Source organism: Aulonocara stuartgranti, assembly GCF_965226115.1.
Source record: "Aulonocara stuartgranti genome assembly, chromosome: 14".
Classification (NCBI taxonomy): domain Eukaryota; kingdom Metazoa; phylum Chordata; class Actinopteri; order Cichliformes; family Cichlidae; genus Aulonocara; species Aulonocara stuartgranti.
In genome coordinates, this window is record NC_138950.1 from 3,723,497 (window position 1) to 3,737,687 (window position 14,191).

The 14,191-nt window shown below is 42.0% G+C and overlaps 2 protein-coding genes across 4 annotated transcripts in view; both read left to right on the plus strand.

Annotated features, from left to right (window-relative positions):
- Positions 1-655: 655 nt before the first annotated feature.
- Positions 656-5,972, plus strand: eif3k (eukaryotic translation initiation factor 3, subunit K). Of its 2 annotated transcripts, none has more exons than XM_082504152.1 (8): positions 656-836; positions 2,417-2,515; positions 2,930-3,050; positions 3,851-3,928; positions 4,728-4,794; positions 4,976-5,053; positions 5,301-5,426; positions 5,821-5,972. In XM_082504152.1, the coding sequence occupies exons 1-8, from the start codon at positions 775-777 to the stop codon at positions 5,850-5,852; spliced, it is 663 nt and encodes a 220-aa protein (XP_082360278.1). In that variant the 5' UTR covers positions 656-774; the 3' UTR covers positions 5,853-5,972. The 2 variants fall into 2 exon arrangements, with proteins under 2 accessions (XP_082360278.1, XP_082360279.1); XM_082504153.1 differs by having other exon boundaries at positions 3,854-3,928.
- Positions 5,973-7,049: 1,077 nt separating this feature from the next.
- The window catches only part of LOC309687047 (calpain-9), a 31,596-nt gene continuing 24,454 nt past the window's right edge, over positions 7,050-14,191 (plus strand). The window contains exons 1-2 of one of the 2 annotated variants that reach the window (XM_082501711.1): positions 7,050-7,382; positions 13,228-13,297. In XM_082501711.1, the coding sequence (XP_082357837.1) occupies positions 7,128-7,382; positions 13,228-13,297 (325 nt within the window). In that variant the 5' untranslated portion in view covers positions 7,050-7,127. The remainder of the gene's footprint in view (positions 7,383-13,227; positions 13,298-14,191) is intronic. The other variant, XM_082501710.1, reaches the window with a different exon arrangement.

Consider the following 14,191-nt stretch of genomic DNA (forward strand, 5'->3'; position numbering starts at 1 on the left):
AAAGAAACAGGAGGTTGCGCTGAAGATAGACAGAAAGATAATTAAATCAGAGGGACATCTGAAAAGGAAATTATGTAACCACATAATTTCTTTAGGGATTAATAAAGTTTTCTGATTCTGAGAGAGGCAAGGCTGAGAAGATTTAGACTTGTGTAGGGAAGGAACAATGGATATACTGGACAAAAGATGTTGAAGATGGAGCTGCCAGGCAAGAGGAAAAGAGGAAGGATCCTAAAAAGGCAGCAGATCTGCTGCAGCGGCCCCTGTAGAGAGCAGTAAGTTTTCCTAACTGTACTTGTTATGTAAAAGTATATGCGGAAAATTAAAGTCAAAAGTAGAAGAACCACGCAGTTCATGTAGTAGTTTCAGTTTCAAACAGGAAAGGTCTTTTTCTGTTGTTTGGCGATCAATGAAGTTTTTTAGTGATGTAATTATTTTTTTTAATGTGTTATTTATTTATTTGTTTATTTAGACAATGTTTAAAACGCCTGGATGAGGCGCCTGCTGAGTGCCGATACTAGCTTTACTTTTCCTAAAATACCGATCGGACTAAACATATGTTTTTGAAACGTTTATGAAAATTATGACGGACAAAGTTCACGGAACGACTTTCCACAGGGCTTTGCTCCGGCATTACGGTTAGCGTACCGGTCCATCAACACTTCCGGTCCGACCTTTTTCTCCCTCCGCCCCGGTGCCGTTTCACTTTGCGGCCCACGTGCGGCGTTAATTCGGGTTTTTAGCTTAAAAAAACCAAGTAAAAGTTTGGACCAAATGGCGTCGTCTTTCGAGCAGATGAGGGCGAACGTGGGGAAGCTTCTCAGAGGAATCGACAGGTACAAAGAACAACAGCAGACCGAGCTAACAGCTTAGCCTGGTTGCTAATATCGCAAGCTAACGTTTGGTGCAGTGAGTCAGTGGTGGCTAGCCCATACAGGGCAGCTTGATGCCTCATTAAACGAGTTTTATTGTTGGTTAATTACACCAACATTATATTAAAGAAATAATAAGTCAGAGTTAACAAATATTGGATAAAATATGTTTAATGTTCGTGTTGGATTTATACAGCTGCTAGCATTAGCCGGGTTTGCGCCATTGAACTGTAGACAATTTGTATTGGTGAGAAACCCTGGCTTCTGCGGTATATTGTTGTTTACTCATTTTCATTAGATGGACATTAACGGTTCATTCAGGTTAAAAGCGGTGATCAAAGATATTTCACACAAAGGAAGTCATTTACTGCATGAATAGGATTGTTTTCATCAGCCCAGGGTTCATTTTCTGCTTTCACACAGAAAATTAACCATTTACGCAGCTGTTGTCACCTGAGGCTCAACTGGTGGACCTTTCCACCGTCTATGATTTGAAATGATCACTAATTTGTAATCATAATACCTTACTAACCCAAGACAATTGCTTTGTTATAGAGCAGGGGTCGGTGTCCCTGCAGGTTTTAGATCTCACCCTGGGTCAACACACCTGAATCACATGATTAGTTCATTACCAGGCCTCTGGAGAACTTCAAGACATGTTGAGGAGGTCATTTATCCATTTAAATCAGCTGTGATGGATCAAGGACACATGTAAAACCTGCAGGGACACCGGCCCTCGTGGACTGGGATTGGGGACCCCTGTTATAGAGGCCCAGTTAAGATATAAACGTGAAAGACAGGAAATTGTAAACGCTATATTTAAAAAAAACAAGGGAAAAAGTAAGGTGCAAATAAGATATGGCGATTTAAGAAAGCCCAGATGTCATAAGGAGGAGACGTAAAGTTTGTTGGCCACAGGTGGGAAGGATTTCTCATGGTGTTCTGTGCTGGATTATCTTTTGCTAAATGTGCTCCTGTTGCTTTCCAGTTTGAACGGAGGACCTGCGAATATTTGTCCAGTAGTGTCTGAATTTCGCTAGCCACGCTGTCTGGCATACAGTGCTGCAGACACACACTCTGTGGTTTCAACTATCCAGGGAAGCATGCAGCTGAGCCCAGTTACTTGATATCAAGTACGGTTGGTTTGATGGTTTTGAAGGCACTGAAAAAGTAAAAAAAAAAAACAATACACAAAAACTCTCACAATGCTCGCTAGCTTTGTAGACCTGTTTGAGCAGGTAGAGACTGGCGTCCTCGTCTGGGCTGGTAGATAAACTGCAGAGGGATCCATCCGTGGGCTGATCACGTGCCGGGGCTGGTCTAGGATGAATATCTCCAGAGTATTCATAATAGACAATATCAGGGCCACTGGGATGGCATGACCTCTTCCACAGCATGGGAACCCAATGTAGAATCAGGGTTATCCTGAAGATGTAGTGCAACTCTCGACAAACATATTTTAAGCTTATAAGCACATAAATGAAAAAAAAAGCACTGAAACATTTGCTTTTATTTATGGATAATAATCTCATCTCCCCTCACAGGTACAACCCAGAAAACCTTGCAACGCTGGAGCGCTACGTGGAGACGCAAGCGAGAGAAAATGCCTACGACCTGGAAGCAAACCTTGCTGTGCTCAAGCTGTAAGTTACATAAGTTACCCAAACAGCAGCTATTCGACTTTAAGACACTGGATTTTTTTTAATTTATAAATAAAGGGAAAAATGTAATGATAGGGGGGAAAAAAATAGGTGGAGGAAGTTTTATCCAATAGGGGAGTCAAGCCCTGACTATGGCCTGATTCTGATCATAAAACAAAGGCAGCTCAGTCTCTGCCAGCCTGCCTCTACTGCTGGATGTCGGCTCCAGGAAGCAGCAGATTTTCCTTCGGTAGGAAAGAAAGCGACTTTTACACACTGCTAAAAATATTACCGACTCTAAATAATTTGGGGACAGAGGCAGCTCTTAGGAATATACCAGAATGGTCTTTATTTGATTTACCTGTTGGATACCTTGATGTTTGAGTGGTGATGACTCTAATCTTGACATCTGTGCAGGTACCAGTTTAATCCAGCATACTTCCAGACTCAAGTGACCTCACAGATTCTGCTGAAGGCGCTGACCAACCTGCCACACACCGACTTCACACTCTGCAAGTGCATGATCGACCAGACACATGTATCCTTTTGGTGCTTTTTCTCTGAGCGTTGCATTCTGGGAGATTTATATGTGACAGGTTCTCTGAATGTGTGTGTGTGTGCAGATTGGAGTTATGGAAACTTTAAGAAGTTGATTAGAAGTTCATACTTCTGTCCCACTTTGGACAGACATCTTTTTTTTTTTCTTTTTTTTTTGCTGAGTATGAATATTAATCCTTTTACACTGCTGCAGTAGAAATATCTCCATTGTGCCTGATGGAGGTCCACCTCCTGTTATACCCAATGTAATCCTCAGTGAATTGAGCTAACCAGCTAAAATAATTATGTCCTCCCATTCTAGACAAAGTTGAAATAGTATTGATATGTTGTCTGAATTCCACGTCCATGCAGGTCATTAACAATGTGAAATCAGAATTTTCTGTAGGTGTTAAATGTTTGTTGTTATAAATTACTGGAAGAAAAAAAATATCTGTGCCAAAAAGATTAAAAGCACTATGAGTTATTATTTATTTTAGATGCAACCCCCCCCCCCCCCCAACACACACACACACACACACACACACACACACACACACACACACAGTATTCAGCTCCATGGGGCCCTGTTCATGGTGGAGTACCTCGAGAGCGCTCCCTTTGGAACAGGAAGTCTATCGAGTGGCAGTTCTTGCTTATATCAGAAATTCTCTGATTAAGGCTGTATTGGTGGTGTTAGAGAATCTTTGTGCAGGGCTGTGTATAAACAGATCAGGGTGGTGCTGGTGGCGGAGCTTGGCTCTGTGTTGGGGTCAGGGGGGCATTTCCTTGACTACTGTGTCGCAGCAGGAGGAGCGGCCCATCAGACAGATCCTCTATCTGGGGAACCTGCTGGAGACGTGCCACTTCCAGAGCTTCTGGGTACGAAACTCACACTAAACCACATGCACATAACTCTGCATCCATGTAAGAGAAACACAATAAAACCTCAACAGGGCCATCAGCTGAAGGGCTGTGCTGAGGACACATGGTTTCCAGAAACTATTAGTATGGCCTTTTTTCTCAAGCAACAAAGTAGCTCGTAGAATTCAGCTTTTAGGCTGTTTTCTGCTTTTCTTTTTTTTTTTTAGCGTCTCCTTTCCCAGCAGGAGCAGCAGAGTTCAAAGGGCAAGTCAAAGTGGTTGGTCCAGACGCTAGCGTGTGTTGATTGGTTGACCATAGAAACAAGATAAGATAAGATAACCTTTATTAGTCCCACACGTGGGAAATTTGTTTTGTCAAGCTCTCAATGTTAGCATTTAAAAAAAAAATGGAATGAAAAATGTGGACACACATTAAAAATTGTGTCCCGTCCTCCTGCTTCTACTTAAAATTGACATTAATCACCAAAACGGATCTCCGACCTGCCGGAGTCATCGGTGCTCATCTTTCCGTCAAACCTCGCCTGCTGCTGTTCCCTTCGTTTTAGTGTGAACTGAATGAATGAATTGTGTCCTAATCTTTCTTAAGTAGTTTGTTTTCGGCCCAACTTGCTCTTTGAATGAAGTATTCTGCTTCTATTTGTCGAAATGCTTTTGAAGCACATTTAAAAACAATTTTTATTATCATTTTAATCCTAATTGCCTTTCAGGACATTCCTGATTTCTGTGTTGCGATTTTTCTGGTTTTCTCGTGCTGATGTTTGTTTCCTCTCCTCTCTGTCCCGTCCCGTCCTGGACAGACGAGTCTAGAGGAGAACAGAGAGCTCATCGATGGCATTACTGGTTTTGAGGACTCTGTGCGCAAGTGTGAGTATCGTCCTCTGACTCAGCACGTTGGGCAGCACGCCACTACACTGAACACAAACAGCTGGTTTAATTGAACAACCTCAGACACAGACACGCCCACACAGTGCAGTGATGCAAATTCTGAGAATAAACCACATGAAACTGTTTGAACATGATAAAAACTCGAATGTTTTCTGTTTAGTTATCTGCCATGTTGTGGGCATCACCTACCAGACCATCGATCGCCGCTTACTGGCCGAGATGCTCGGAGACCCGCTGGGTAAGACCTTTGACACACACGTGTAAAAACCTGGCAGACGGCTCAGTGCAATCAACCTTTGATATTTAAAGACTATAAGTTGTTTTGACTGTGTGACACGTAACAACGCGCATCTGTTAAATCAGCAGCTACAGAAGCTTCTAATGGGCACAGCTCAACATAAATCGGCCGTCTTTAAAGTAAAGCGGACGATTGGACTCCATGTTGGTGGTAAATCTGTGTGAACCTCTGTTTTCTGTGTGTGCAGACACGCAGGTGAAGGTGTGGATGAACAAGTACGGCTGGACGGAGAACGAGGATGGACAGATCTTCATCTTCAACCAGGAGGAGAGCGTCAAGCCCAAGAACATCGTGGAGAAGATCGACTTTGAGAGTGAGTGTTGCTGCTGCGCATATTAGTGCTGAGAAGTCACAGCTAATCAAAAAAACCCACCGAGAGTCAAACCACTCGAACGCCGCATTGTTCTAACTACTTGTGTTGTTTTACAAAAGCAAAATCGCCGGGGTTGTAATTAAAAAAAATGTTTTTTTTAGAGAGGGATCTCATTTGTATCAGCATAAAATCCATTTGTTTATTCTGTTAAGTAAGACTCATTACTGTAAGACAATGCACGCCACCACCCCCTCGTAGGCCTGGCAAACCCGGGTCCTTGCAGGTCTTTTGTGTTTTATTTGTTTCACTGTGACTGGAAGTGAAGTCAGAGATTTCATATTCATGCCTCATTTCCTTCTCTTTTCCCTGCTCTCCCTTTGTTTTCCTTTTGCAGGTGTATCCAGCATCATGGCCACATCTCAGTGATGGAAACGCATAAATACACTCACACACAAACAACCACACGCAGCAGTTAGGATGGAGTCAGACAGGTCATTAGTTTTCATAATCACAAGTTTTCTCAATAAAAGTAATTTATCATTTCCAGCCTGTCTGCGTTTGCTTCTTGATTGATTGATTTTTGATCTGTTCTCCTAAACAGTATCAGGGCGTTGGCTGAGAGCTGTTGGGAAGCCTTAAGGAGTCTTAAAGCTGCTACTTAGTCATCCTGTGGTGAAGGTGTTGTAATTTTAGGTTTGCTGTGTGTTGAGTGTGTGATGGTGTAAGAGGAAGTTGGGTGACTTATTGTTCACCCGCTCAGCAGCTTTGTGTTCTACACAGAGGTTTCCTCATCACTACTAAAATCTCAAATTCATGGGTGAGAAATGCGATTTGTTAGTCTAAAGTTAGAGTGCATCAAGGACCACTGATAACATTACAGTCTGTAAAATATGTCAGTCACCTTTTGGTTTGTAAAGTTCCCGTTATAAAGCCTCAAGTGGGGTTTTATTGATGTCACCATCTTAGATTAGATGAAACTTTAATCCCTCGGGTGGGTTCCTCCAAGAAATTCGGTTTCCAATAGCACAGCACCGACAGAAGTTACACATATGTAACTACAGAGACGTATATAAATACTGCGTATACAAAAGGGATAAATAGGAATAAGAATACAAGGGAATTGCACATTTCAAGTATTGTGAGTAACTTTAATAATAGTCTTTAACATGGTGTGAGAAGTCATTTACAAAATAAGAGTCAGTGTCAGTTAATAATATTTGCAAGGAGTAAATGGCCCATAAAGATATCTGGAAAGTGTTAACTAAGGTCAAAGGTTAAGTGAGCACAATTTCACATTTTCTGCAGATATCTAAACAGTCTAGGCTTCTTTTCCCACTTTCAGGAGGCGCCCCCTGCTGGTAGATAAGGTGTAAGGCACTTGAGTTTTAACTTCACAGTCTGTGGCAAAATTTGTAAGATTTGTAACAGTTACTGGAATTGGACACTAGTTTTCACACGCGTGTGTATTGGTAATGCTCCTGTGGCCTCTCCACTGAGGAAATCCTGGAAACCTTCAGCGGGTTTTCCGCCTTTACTGACTGAACACATCTGGGACTGTCTCACGCAACGCAATAAAAACCCTCCGGGACTGTTTTTCCCGCCCAGGTGAGCATCTACCTGGGCGGATTTATCAGGGGGCGTGGCTTGTCTGTGCACCTTATAAACAGGAAAGAGCGCTGAAAGTCAGGTAGAGCACGGTTAATGTTCGCCATGAGAAAGTCTTTGAGTGTATCGTCTGACAGCTCCCTGCCGCCGCCGCCGGAGGACGATGTGGACTCGGTGTGCTCCGACGAGCTAATGGGCTCGCAGTCCCGCCGCTGGCTGGCAGAAATTCTGAGCGGGGGCATACCGCCGGAGAGCGGCGAAGTGAGCCCGGCGAGCGGGCTGTTCGTGGACTTTAACTTCCCCATGGGAGAGCTGGAGATGCAGCCCGGGGTCAAGTGGAAGCGACCAAAGGTAACTACGAAAGGGAGAACAAACCCGTAACAGCTGCGTAACGTAAATGCATAAAAAACTCCCACAGAGTAAATACTGCAGTATCGAGCTCTCTTCATTTACATATCACACACACACACATATGTATGCGCATTCTTCTTCAGCACATTTCAAAAGGTAAGTGTGCTTTCTGCTCCACAGCTAATAGTCACTTTGCAGATTACAGATGTTGCACATACGCACAGTGACACCATCCTGCAGGGCAGTAAAAGACCAACACAAGTAGCGTAAGCTGCTCTAATAAAATAGTAACGGATTTCAAATAATAGATAAACACAGGCTAGTTTGCACTGCCCGAGTGTTTTCAGGTGTCACGCAGACACAACAACAGTACACGATGCAGTTTTGAAGTGCTTTACTTGTATTTCAATTTCATGCTGCCTACAATTAAGTATTAGTACAGCGTGATGCGTGTAGCTGGTTGTTCAGAGTTCTTTAAAACCAGCAGCTCTCTTCTTCCTTCGGTAATAATGTTGTAATCTCTGTGTATGTCTACATTATGTGCTTGAAGTTGTCTGGTAGTAAAACTCCTTTGCTCCTGCCACCACAGAGAAACAGAAGGATAATCTTTTAACATTTTACATCATTGTGCACATTTTGACTTTAGAGTTTCATATCTGGGATCTTCGCGTGTTTTGCATGTGAATTTTTATCTGTTGTGCTGCACCACAAATGTTTTACTTATTAACTTTTAAATATGTAAATATATACATACAGTAAAAAAAAAATGGTATATTGAGAAAGCGTTCCTCCTTTGGCGAGGATGAAAAAGCTGAACGTAATGATTTATTCCTTTTCTTCTAGACATCTGTTAGACTGTTAAAAAGTTTCATGTTTTTGATGCGATATTGTGAATAAAAGAGTTGAAATACAGTAAAACACACAATATTACAAAGCTTCAAAATAAACTCCCACAGAGCTCCATGGGTTAAGTTAGGAAGTGAAGTGAAAGCCTTTATTGTCATTATACTGGTATAATGAGATTTAAAACGGCTCCATAAAGGTGCACATGTGCTTAACACATTATAAAAAAAAAATACAATAATATAACTATACACGTAATATAAATCGAATCGAATTTCGAATATCGAATTTCCCAGAGGAACCCACCCGAGGGATTAATAAAGTTCTATCTAATCTAATATAATCTAATCTAAATACACTGCACTGGGTGACACAGACAGACAGCCAGAGAATGATGATACAGTCAGTGCAAATTAGTTTTGTGCATGTTTTGAGTTGAGTATGGTGATGGCTTTGGGGAAGAAGCTATCCCCGTGTCTGTTTGTTCTGGCCCGTATGGATCTGAAGCGCCTGCCAGAGGGGAGTAGGTTAAAAAGATGGTAACCGGGGTGGCTGATGTCCTTCAAGATGTTTCTGGCCCTGCTGAGACAACGGGAGTTATAGATGGCAGACAAAGAGGGCAGGGGACAGCCACTGATTTTTTTTTGCTACGTTTACCACCCTCTGTAATCTCTTCCTGCCTGCCTCTGTGCAGCTGGCGTGCCACACTGTCACTGCATAGGTCAGCAGGCTCTCGATGGTGGATCTATAGAAGGTCACCAGCAGTGGGGTGTTTAGTTGCTCCTTCCTGAGCACCCTTAGAAGTGTAGCCACTGCTTGGGCCTTCTTGACTAGCACCGTGGCGTTGACTGACCAGGAGAGGTCTGCAGAGATGTGGACACCAAGGAGTTTGAAGGATTCCACTCGCTCTACAAATTCACCGTTGATGTGCAGAGGGGCAGGGGCAGCTCTCTTCCGCCTGAAGTCCAGGATGAGTTCCTTGGTCTTGGTGATGTTAAGTGCCAGGTTGTTTAATGCACCCAGCTTCAGGACCTCATTTCCCCCTGTGACCAGTACTGTGTGTGATGCTGTAATTATCATTACAGAGTAACAGTCACATTTACACAATAAAGGCTGTATTTATACTGATTAAAATACTTTTAAGAGCAGCTGAGGTCACTTTGAGAACACCTGGATGGTTTTTTAAATACCAGGTAAAGGCAGATGGACAATAACTAACACCACATGTTATAACAGGACGATTCCACTCAGCGGGTCGAATTGCAGTTTCAAATTACACTTAATTTCACACTTATTTAAGTCGTTATTTTGTTTCTCTGAGTCTCTGTGGCTTTCTTTTACCTTTAACATTAAAAACTCACCTGGTAAAAATCAAAATTCTGGTGGATCTCTGTGAATCACTGTTACCAGTTACAGCCTTGTGCCAGATGTGAACCAGTGGTTTTTTTGCCCTGTAGTGTCCGAGTTGGTCAACTGGAGAGTTACAATCAGTGCGTGACAGAGTCATATTTGCAAGGGTGTGTTTCAGAAAGGCTCCACAGAGATAAAATGAAGGCAACCCAAACCCTGCAGGGCAACAGGAGGGAAACAAAGACAAGGCTCAGTGTTGTCCTTTAGTTCTATATTATCCTGCATCCGCTCGCTTTGCTTCTCTTCTTTCTGACTTGAGGGCTGGGCAGGATGCAGGGTGGGTGAGATTAAATCTGCTGCTAAACTCTGTGTTGGCTAAATATGTAAAATATGCAACTAAGGTATCTGAACAGGAAACAAAGAATGCAGCCTTTCTGTTCACTTGCTTTAATAGAATATAATGTACGGTATATACTATAGTTTGGCAGGTTTGTTTTATATTTGCTAATATATGTAAGATAAAACAAAATAACACGCATGTTCACGTTACACCGGTTAAGGCGCTCGTTAAAGTGATGGCTCACATTTCTGTCTTCACATGCAGAGTAAAAATTTTGAGCATGTAACTTCTTGTTTCATGGTTTTATAACTCAGATCGTAGAGCTTCATGGTTCTAATGATTGACACTGATGAGATAATCACATCATCTCAGTGACTGATTGAGAGGTTTTGCATGTACCACGCTGGCTGAAGTTCAGTTTGACGATAGAGAGATTTCCCCTCCTTGCGGGAGCCTGGATAGCTCAGTCGGTAGAGCATCAGACTTTTAATCTGAGGGTCCAGGGTTCAAGTCCCTGTTCAGGCGATGTTGCTTTTAATCTGTTATAACACTGTCAAAGGGCCTGTTGTACCAATGGATTTACTGAGTTTATCTGAAGATGGTTGAACAGAAAAGATATCAAACAGCTAACTAAGCAAACACTTAACTCCTGTGTCATTCAAGTCTTTAGGACAAACATTGACCCGTAGTTACATTTTTGCAGCATTGCATTAAAATTGAGTTCCGGTTGTGGCATAAGTTACAAAGTAGATCTGACACAGAGGTATAATTCAGGTGTATAGCATCACACCAACCTTTGCCTTAACTGTGGAGGCACTTCTTTCAGAGTATCATGGAAACGCTCTTGACACATTAAAACTTGTTCACCTAAAAACATTCCCTTTGGCCAGTTTCTGGGTGTGTTCCATGTCTAGAAATAGATTTTATTTAGGTTTTCATGCTTAAAGCAGTGTAGTATTCATTAAGATTGAGTCACTGAGTTCCTATAGATAGATCACGGAGTCTGTACTGACTGTTATTGTACAAACTGTATCTACACAAGGCTTACTGCCTGAATGGAGCACGCACGCAGGATGCAGTGGGCACAAACTTGCTTTCTGTAAATTCCCTCACATGGAATCAGAAACAGAACTTCCTGCTGCTGCTGACTCAAAAGACTTCAGATGGCAGTGAAAAGAAAAATGTCAGAAGTTCTTTGTCTTTGGTCCAAACAGGAAGAGCTGGAAGCACCACAGAGGTAAAAGGACAGAGGTTTAAAGTCTGATCCAGTGTTTGCAAGAATAAAACAAAGCTGAATCCATAAATGTTAAATATTTGAAATAGGATATAAAGTGAACTTTTCCTTCAGGTATTACTCATCTTCATATTCTATGTATTCAGTGTAACCTGAAGTGTAGGCTAATATAACAGCAAACGGTATGTTAGCAAACTTCCTGGAGCTGCAACATGTCTCTTTCATTTATCGCTGTTTGCATCTAAATACCAAGAAAACTGTTCAGCAGTGTGAAGTTCGATGTGTCTGTTTACAAAATCCTATAACCTGTATAGACCGATGCAAACTAAAGAAGACAGTTAAAGGCAGACATTTCTGAATGGGCAGGCTGTGAATTAGTACAACACACACTGATTTAGGGAGAAGGACACATGTCACAGGAACACCATCACAAAGAGAGTTGTCCTTCCTCTTATGCTGCATTAAGCCAGTGTTGACAGAATGAGGCCATAAATCCTGCATCGCTCCCTCCTAAATCGAACCTCTGAGTAATTACCTCAGAGACGCTTGTCACTCGTGTGTTCACCATCGTAGTTTGACACCTCACTGTCCAGGAAATCCATAGAAATCCTGTAACTGTGGACTCTTTACCACAGACATATGGATTAGACACATAATGTTACTCAATTAAGTCAAGTTTACTTTTAAAGCACTTTTAATTTCATTCCCATCATGCAAAAAGTAAAAAACAAACAAACAAACAAATACAACATACAAAAAATGAATGCTATAAGTGTTTAAAAAAATTCTATGTAGTAAGAGTAGAGGGCAGGTGTATGGGAGATGGAGGTAAGCTCAATAGAAACAAAACAGAATTCCTGTGTATGAATGAGATGTAAGAGTGAAGCTGCAAAGATCAGAGGTAGTGAAGATGAGTCAGCCATCCAAAGCAATGCATACAGCACAAGAAGAGTGCAGACAGGGTGGAGTGGGAGAAGATGAGTGGGGGTGATTCGTAACAGTATGATAGCAGCAAGAGTCAAAGGGAAGGTTTCAAAGATGCCAGTGAGACCTGCTGTGAGGAATGGTTTGAAGAAGGTGACGGTCATGAAACGAGAAGCTGAGCTGAAGCTTTTAAGATTTTGACTGGGAGTGAGCAGGATGGACAGGATTAGAAATGAGTATATTATCCACACATTTATCTCATATCGTTAGCTCTTGATATCAAAGCCAACACGTAGTTACATTAACAGCTAATCATTTCAACTGCTAATATCCACATTTTTAGGTAAGAATTTGAACTGTTCCACTAACCATTAGAGCCTGAGCAGCTCTGTAGAAAAGCATCAGCCTTTTGATCCTGGGTTCAAGTTCCTGTTCATGCTTTGGGGTTTAAAAATGTAAAGTATGCTGTCTTTGCTGTGTTGTACCACACAGGTTACTTCAAGAACACGGTGCTCTATAGCTTTCACTCATAAAAAGGTGCCCATAGTTTTTTTTTCACTGATTCCACCGTTAATGTCATAATCAGGGGGGATTCTCTCATATCTGTTAACTATGTGCAACCTAGATAAGTGTAAACGTAGCAAACGTTGGTGCCACACACATTTTTGAAGACTGCATATGCTGGTGAATACACAGACAGTTTTTCAAAGTGTTTGTACTGATAACAAGTCATAACTCTTTGCAATCTGAGCAAGTCCAAGTATGCGGAATGACTCGAGTCGCCACTAGAGGAAGTTGTGGGGACGTCATAGATCTCAGGTTATAATAAAAGTTGCTTCTTATCTTATCTCAGTTACTTTGTAATTGTCACACGAATGATCATTATTTATAAAAATTTGATACATTTTATTTATGCACCTTCAAAAATTCTATCATGATAAACACTGAACATTGGTGAAACTAATGTCAGTCTTCCTGTCTGACTCGGAGTCACACATCCAGCAGTGTGCCAAGTTTGTGCCACAATGTTCTGATGGATGAACTTTTATCTGCCTCTCCCTTTGGCTCTGCAGACAAGTCAGATCAAGTTTATTTGCGTTCATATTCCTGCTCTTTCTTGTCTTTGTTTCAACCAATCATTGCTCTGTTTCCAGGAACTCTGTTCATCACCTCAGTTCATAGTAGATGGCGCAACGAGGCTGGATGTTCGCCAGGGGAAACTCAGTAAGTAGAGATCTCCTGTACTACTTAGTTGTATAAGCTAAGTATTTTCAGTTCAAGTGGACCTATTCTGCTCATTTCCACCACCTTTTCATTCTTGGACTCCACCAGAGCAGCTTTGCATGATTTGCTGTTCAGTCTAATCCTTCGCGTTGCCCACCGTCAAAAATAAGCTGCTATAGCTTATTTCTGACAGCCCTTGAACCCCAGGAGTGCACTGATGTGGTCACCAGAGCTGGCCCCACCCATTCAACATAGCACTACTGATTCCAGGAAATGCCCTGCAGCGTGTTTTACAGGCCTCCTAGAAATGCTAAGTCTGTTTTTGACAGGAGGGAGGGCAGGAGTCGGATAAAGACACAGCACAGATCCAGTCTGGATAAACAACCTCGTGCTGATGTTGATACTATTGTCCTGATTCAATTCAGTTCAGTTTAATTTTATTTATATAGTACCAAATCACAATAACAGTTGCCTCAAGGCACTTTATATTGTAAGGTAAAAACTCACTACAATAACACAGCAGAGAACTCCAACAAACACTCGACCCCCTATGAGCAAGAGCTTTGGCGACAGTGGGAAGGAAAAACTCCCTTTTAGCAGGAAGAATCCTCCAGCAAAACCAGGCTGTTCTGCTGGAAGATTATGTGTATAAACACATAATAAGTGGAAAATGTGACTAAAAAAAGGAATCCTCCAGCAGCCTACACCCTCAAACCAAGTTTTAAGACTAGTCTTAAACGTAGAGAAGATCAAAGAGATGCTGGAACCTCTCCCAGCTGACACTGGGTCACTTTGGAGGGTGGGAGGGGTGCACCCTGGAAAGAGTTCAGGGCCATTGAAACTGTGTATATCTCTGTTGCAGTACTTGCACTGGTGACTGGGTAAAATTAACTG

Coding starts and splice junctions, on each gene's coding strand:
- eif3k (XM_082504152.1), top strand. CDS start 775: ATGGCGTCGTCTTTCGAGCAGATGAGGGCGAACGTGGGGAAGCTTCTC. Junction 4,795..4,975: donor TGAGGACTCTGTGCGCAAGT/GTGAGTATCGTC, acceptor TTTTCTGTTTAG/TTATCTGCCATGTTGTGGGC. Junction 5,427..5,820: donor GGAGAAGATCGACTTTGAGA/GTGAGTGTTGCT, acceptor TTCCTTTTGCAG/GTGTATCCAGCATCATGGCC.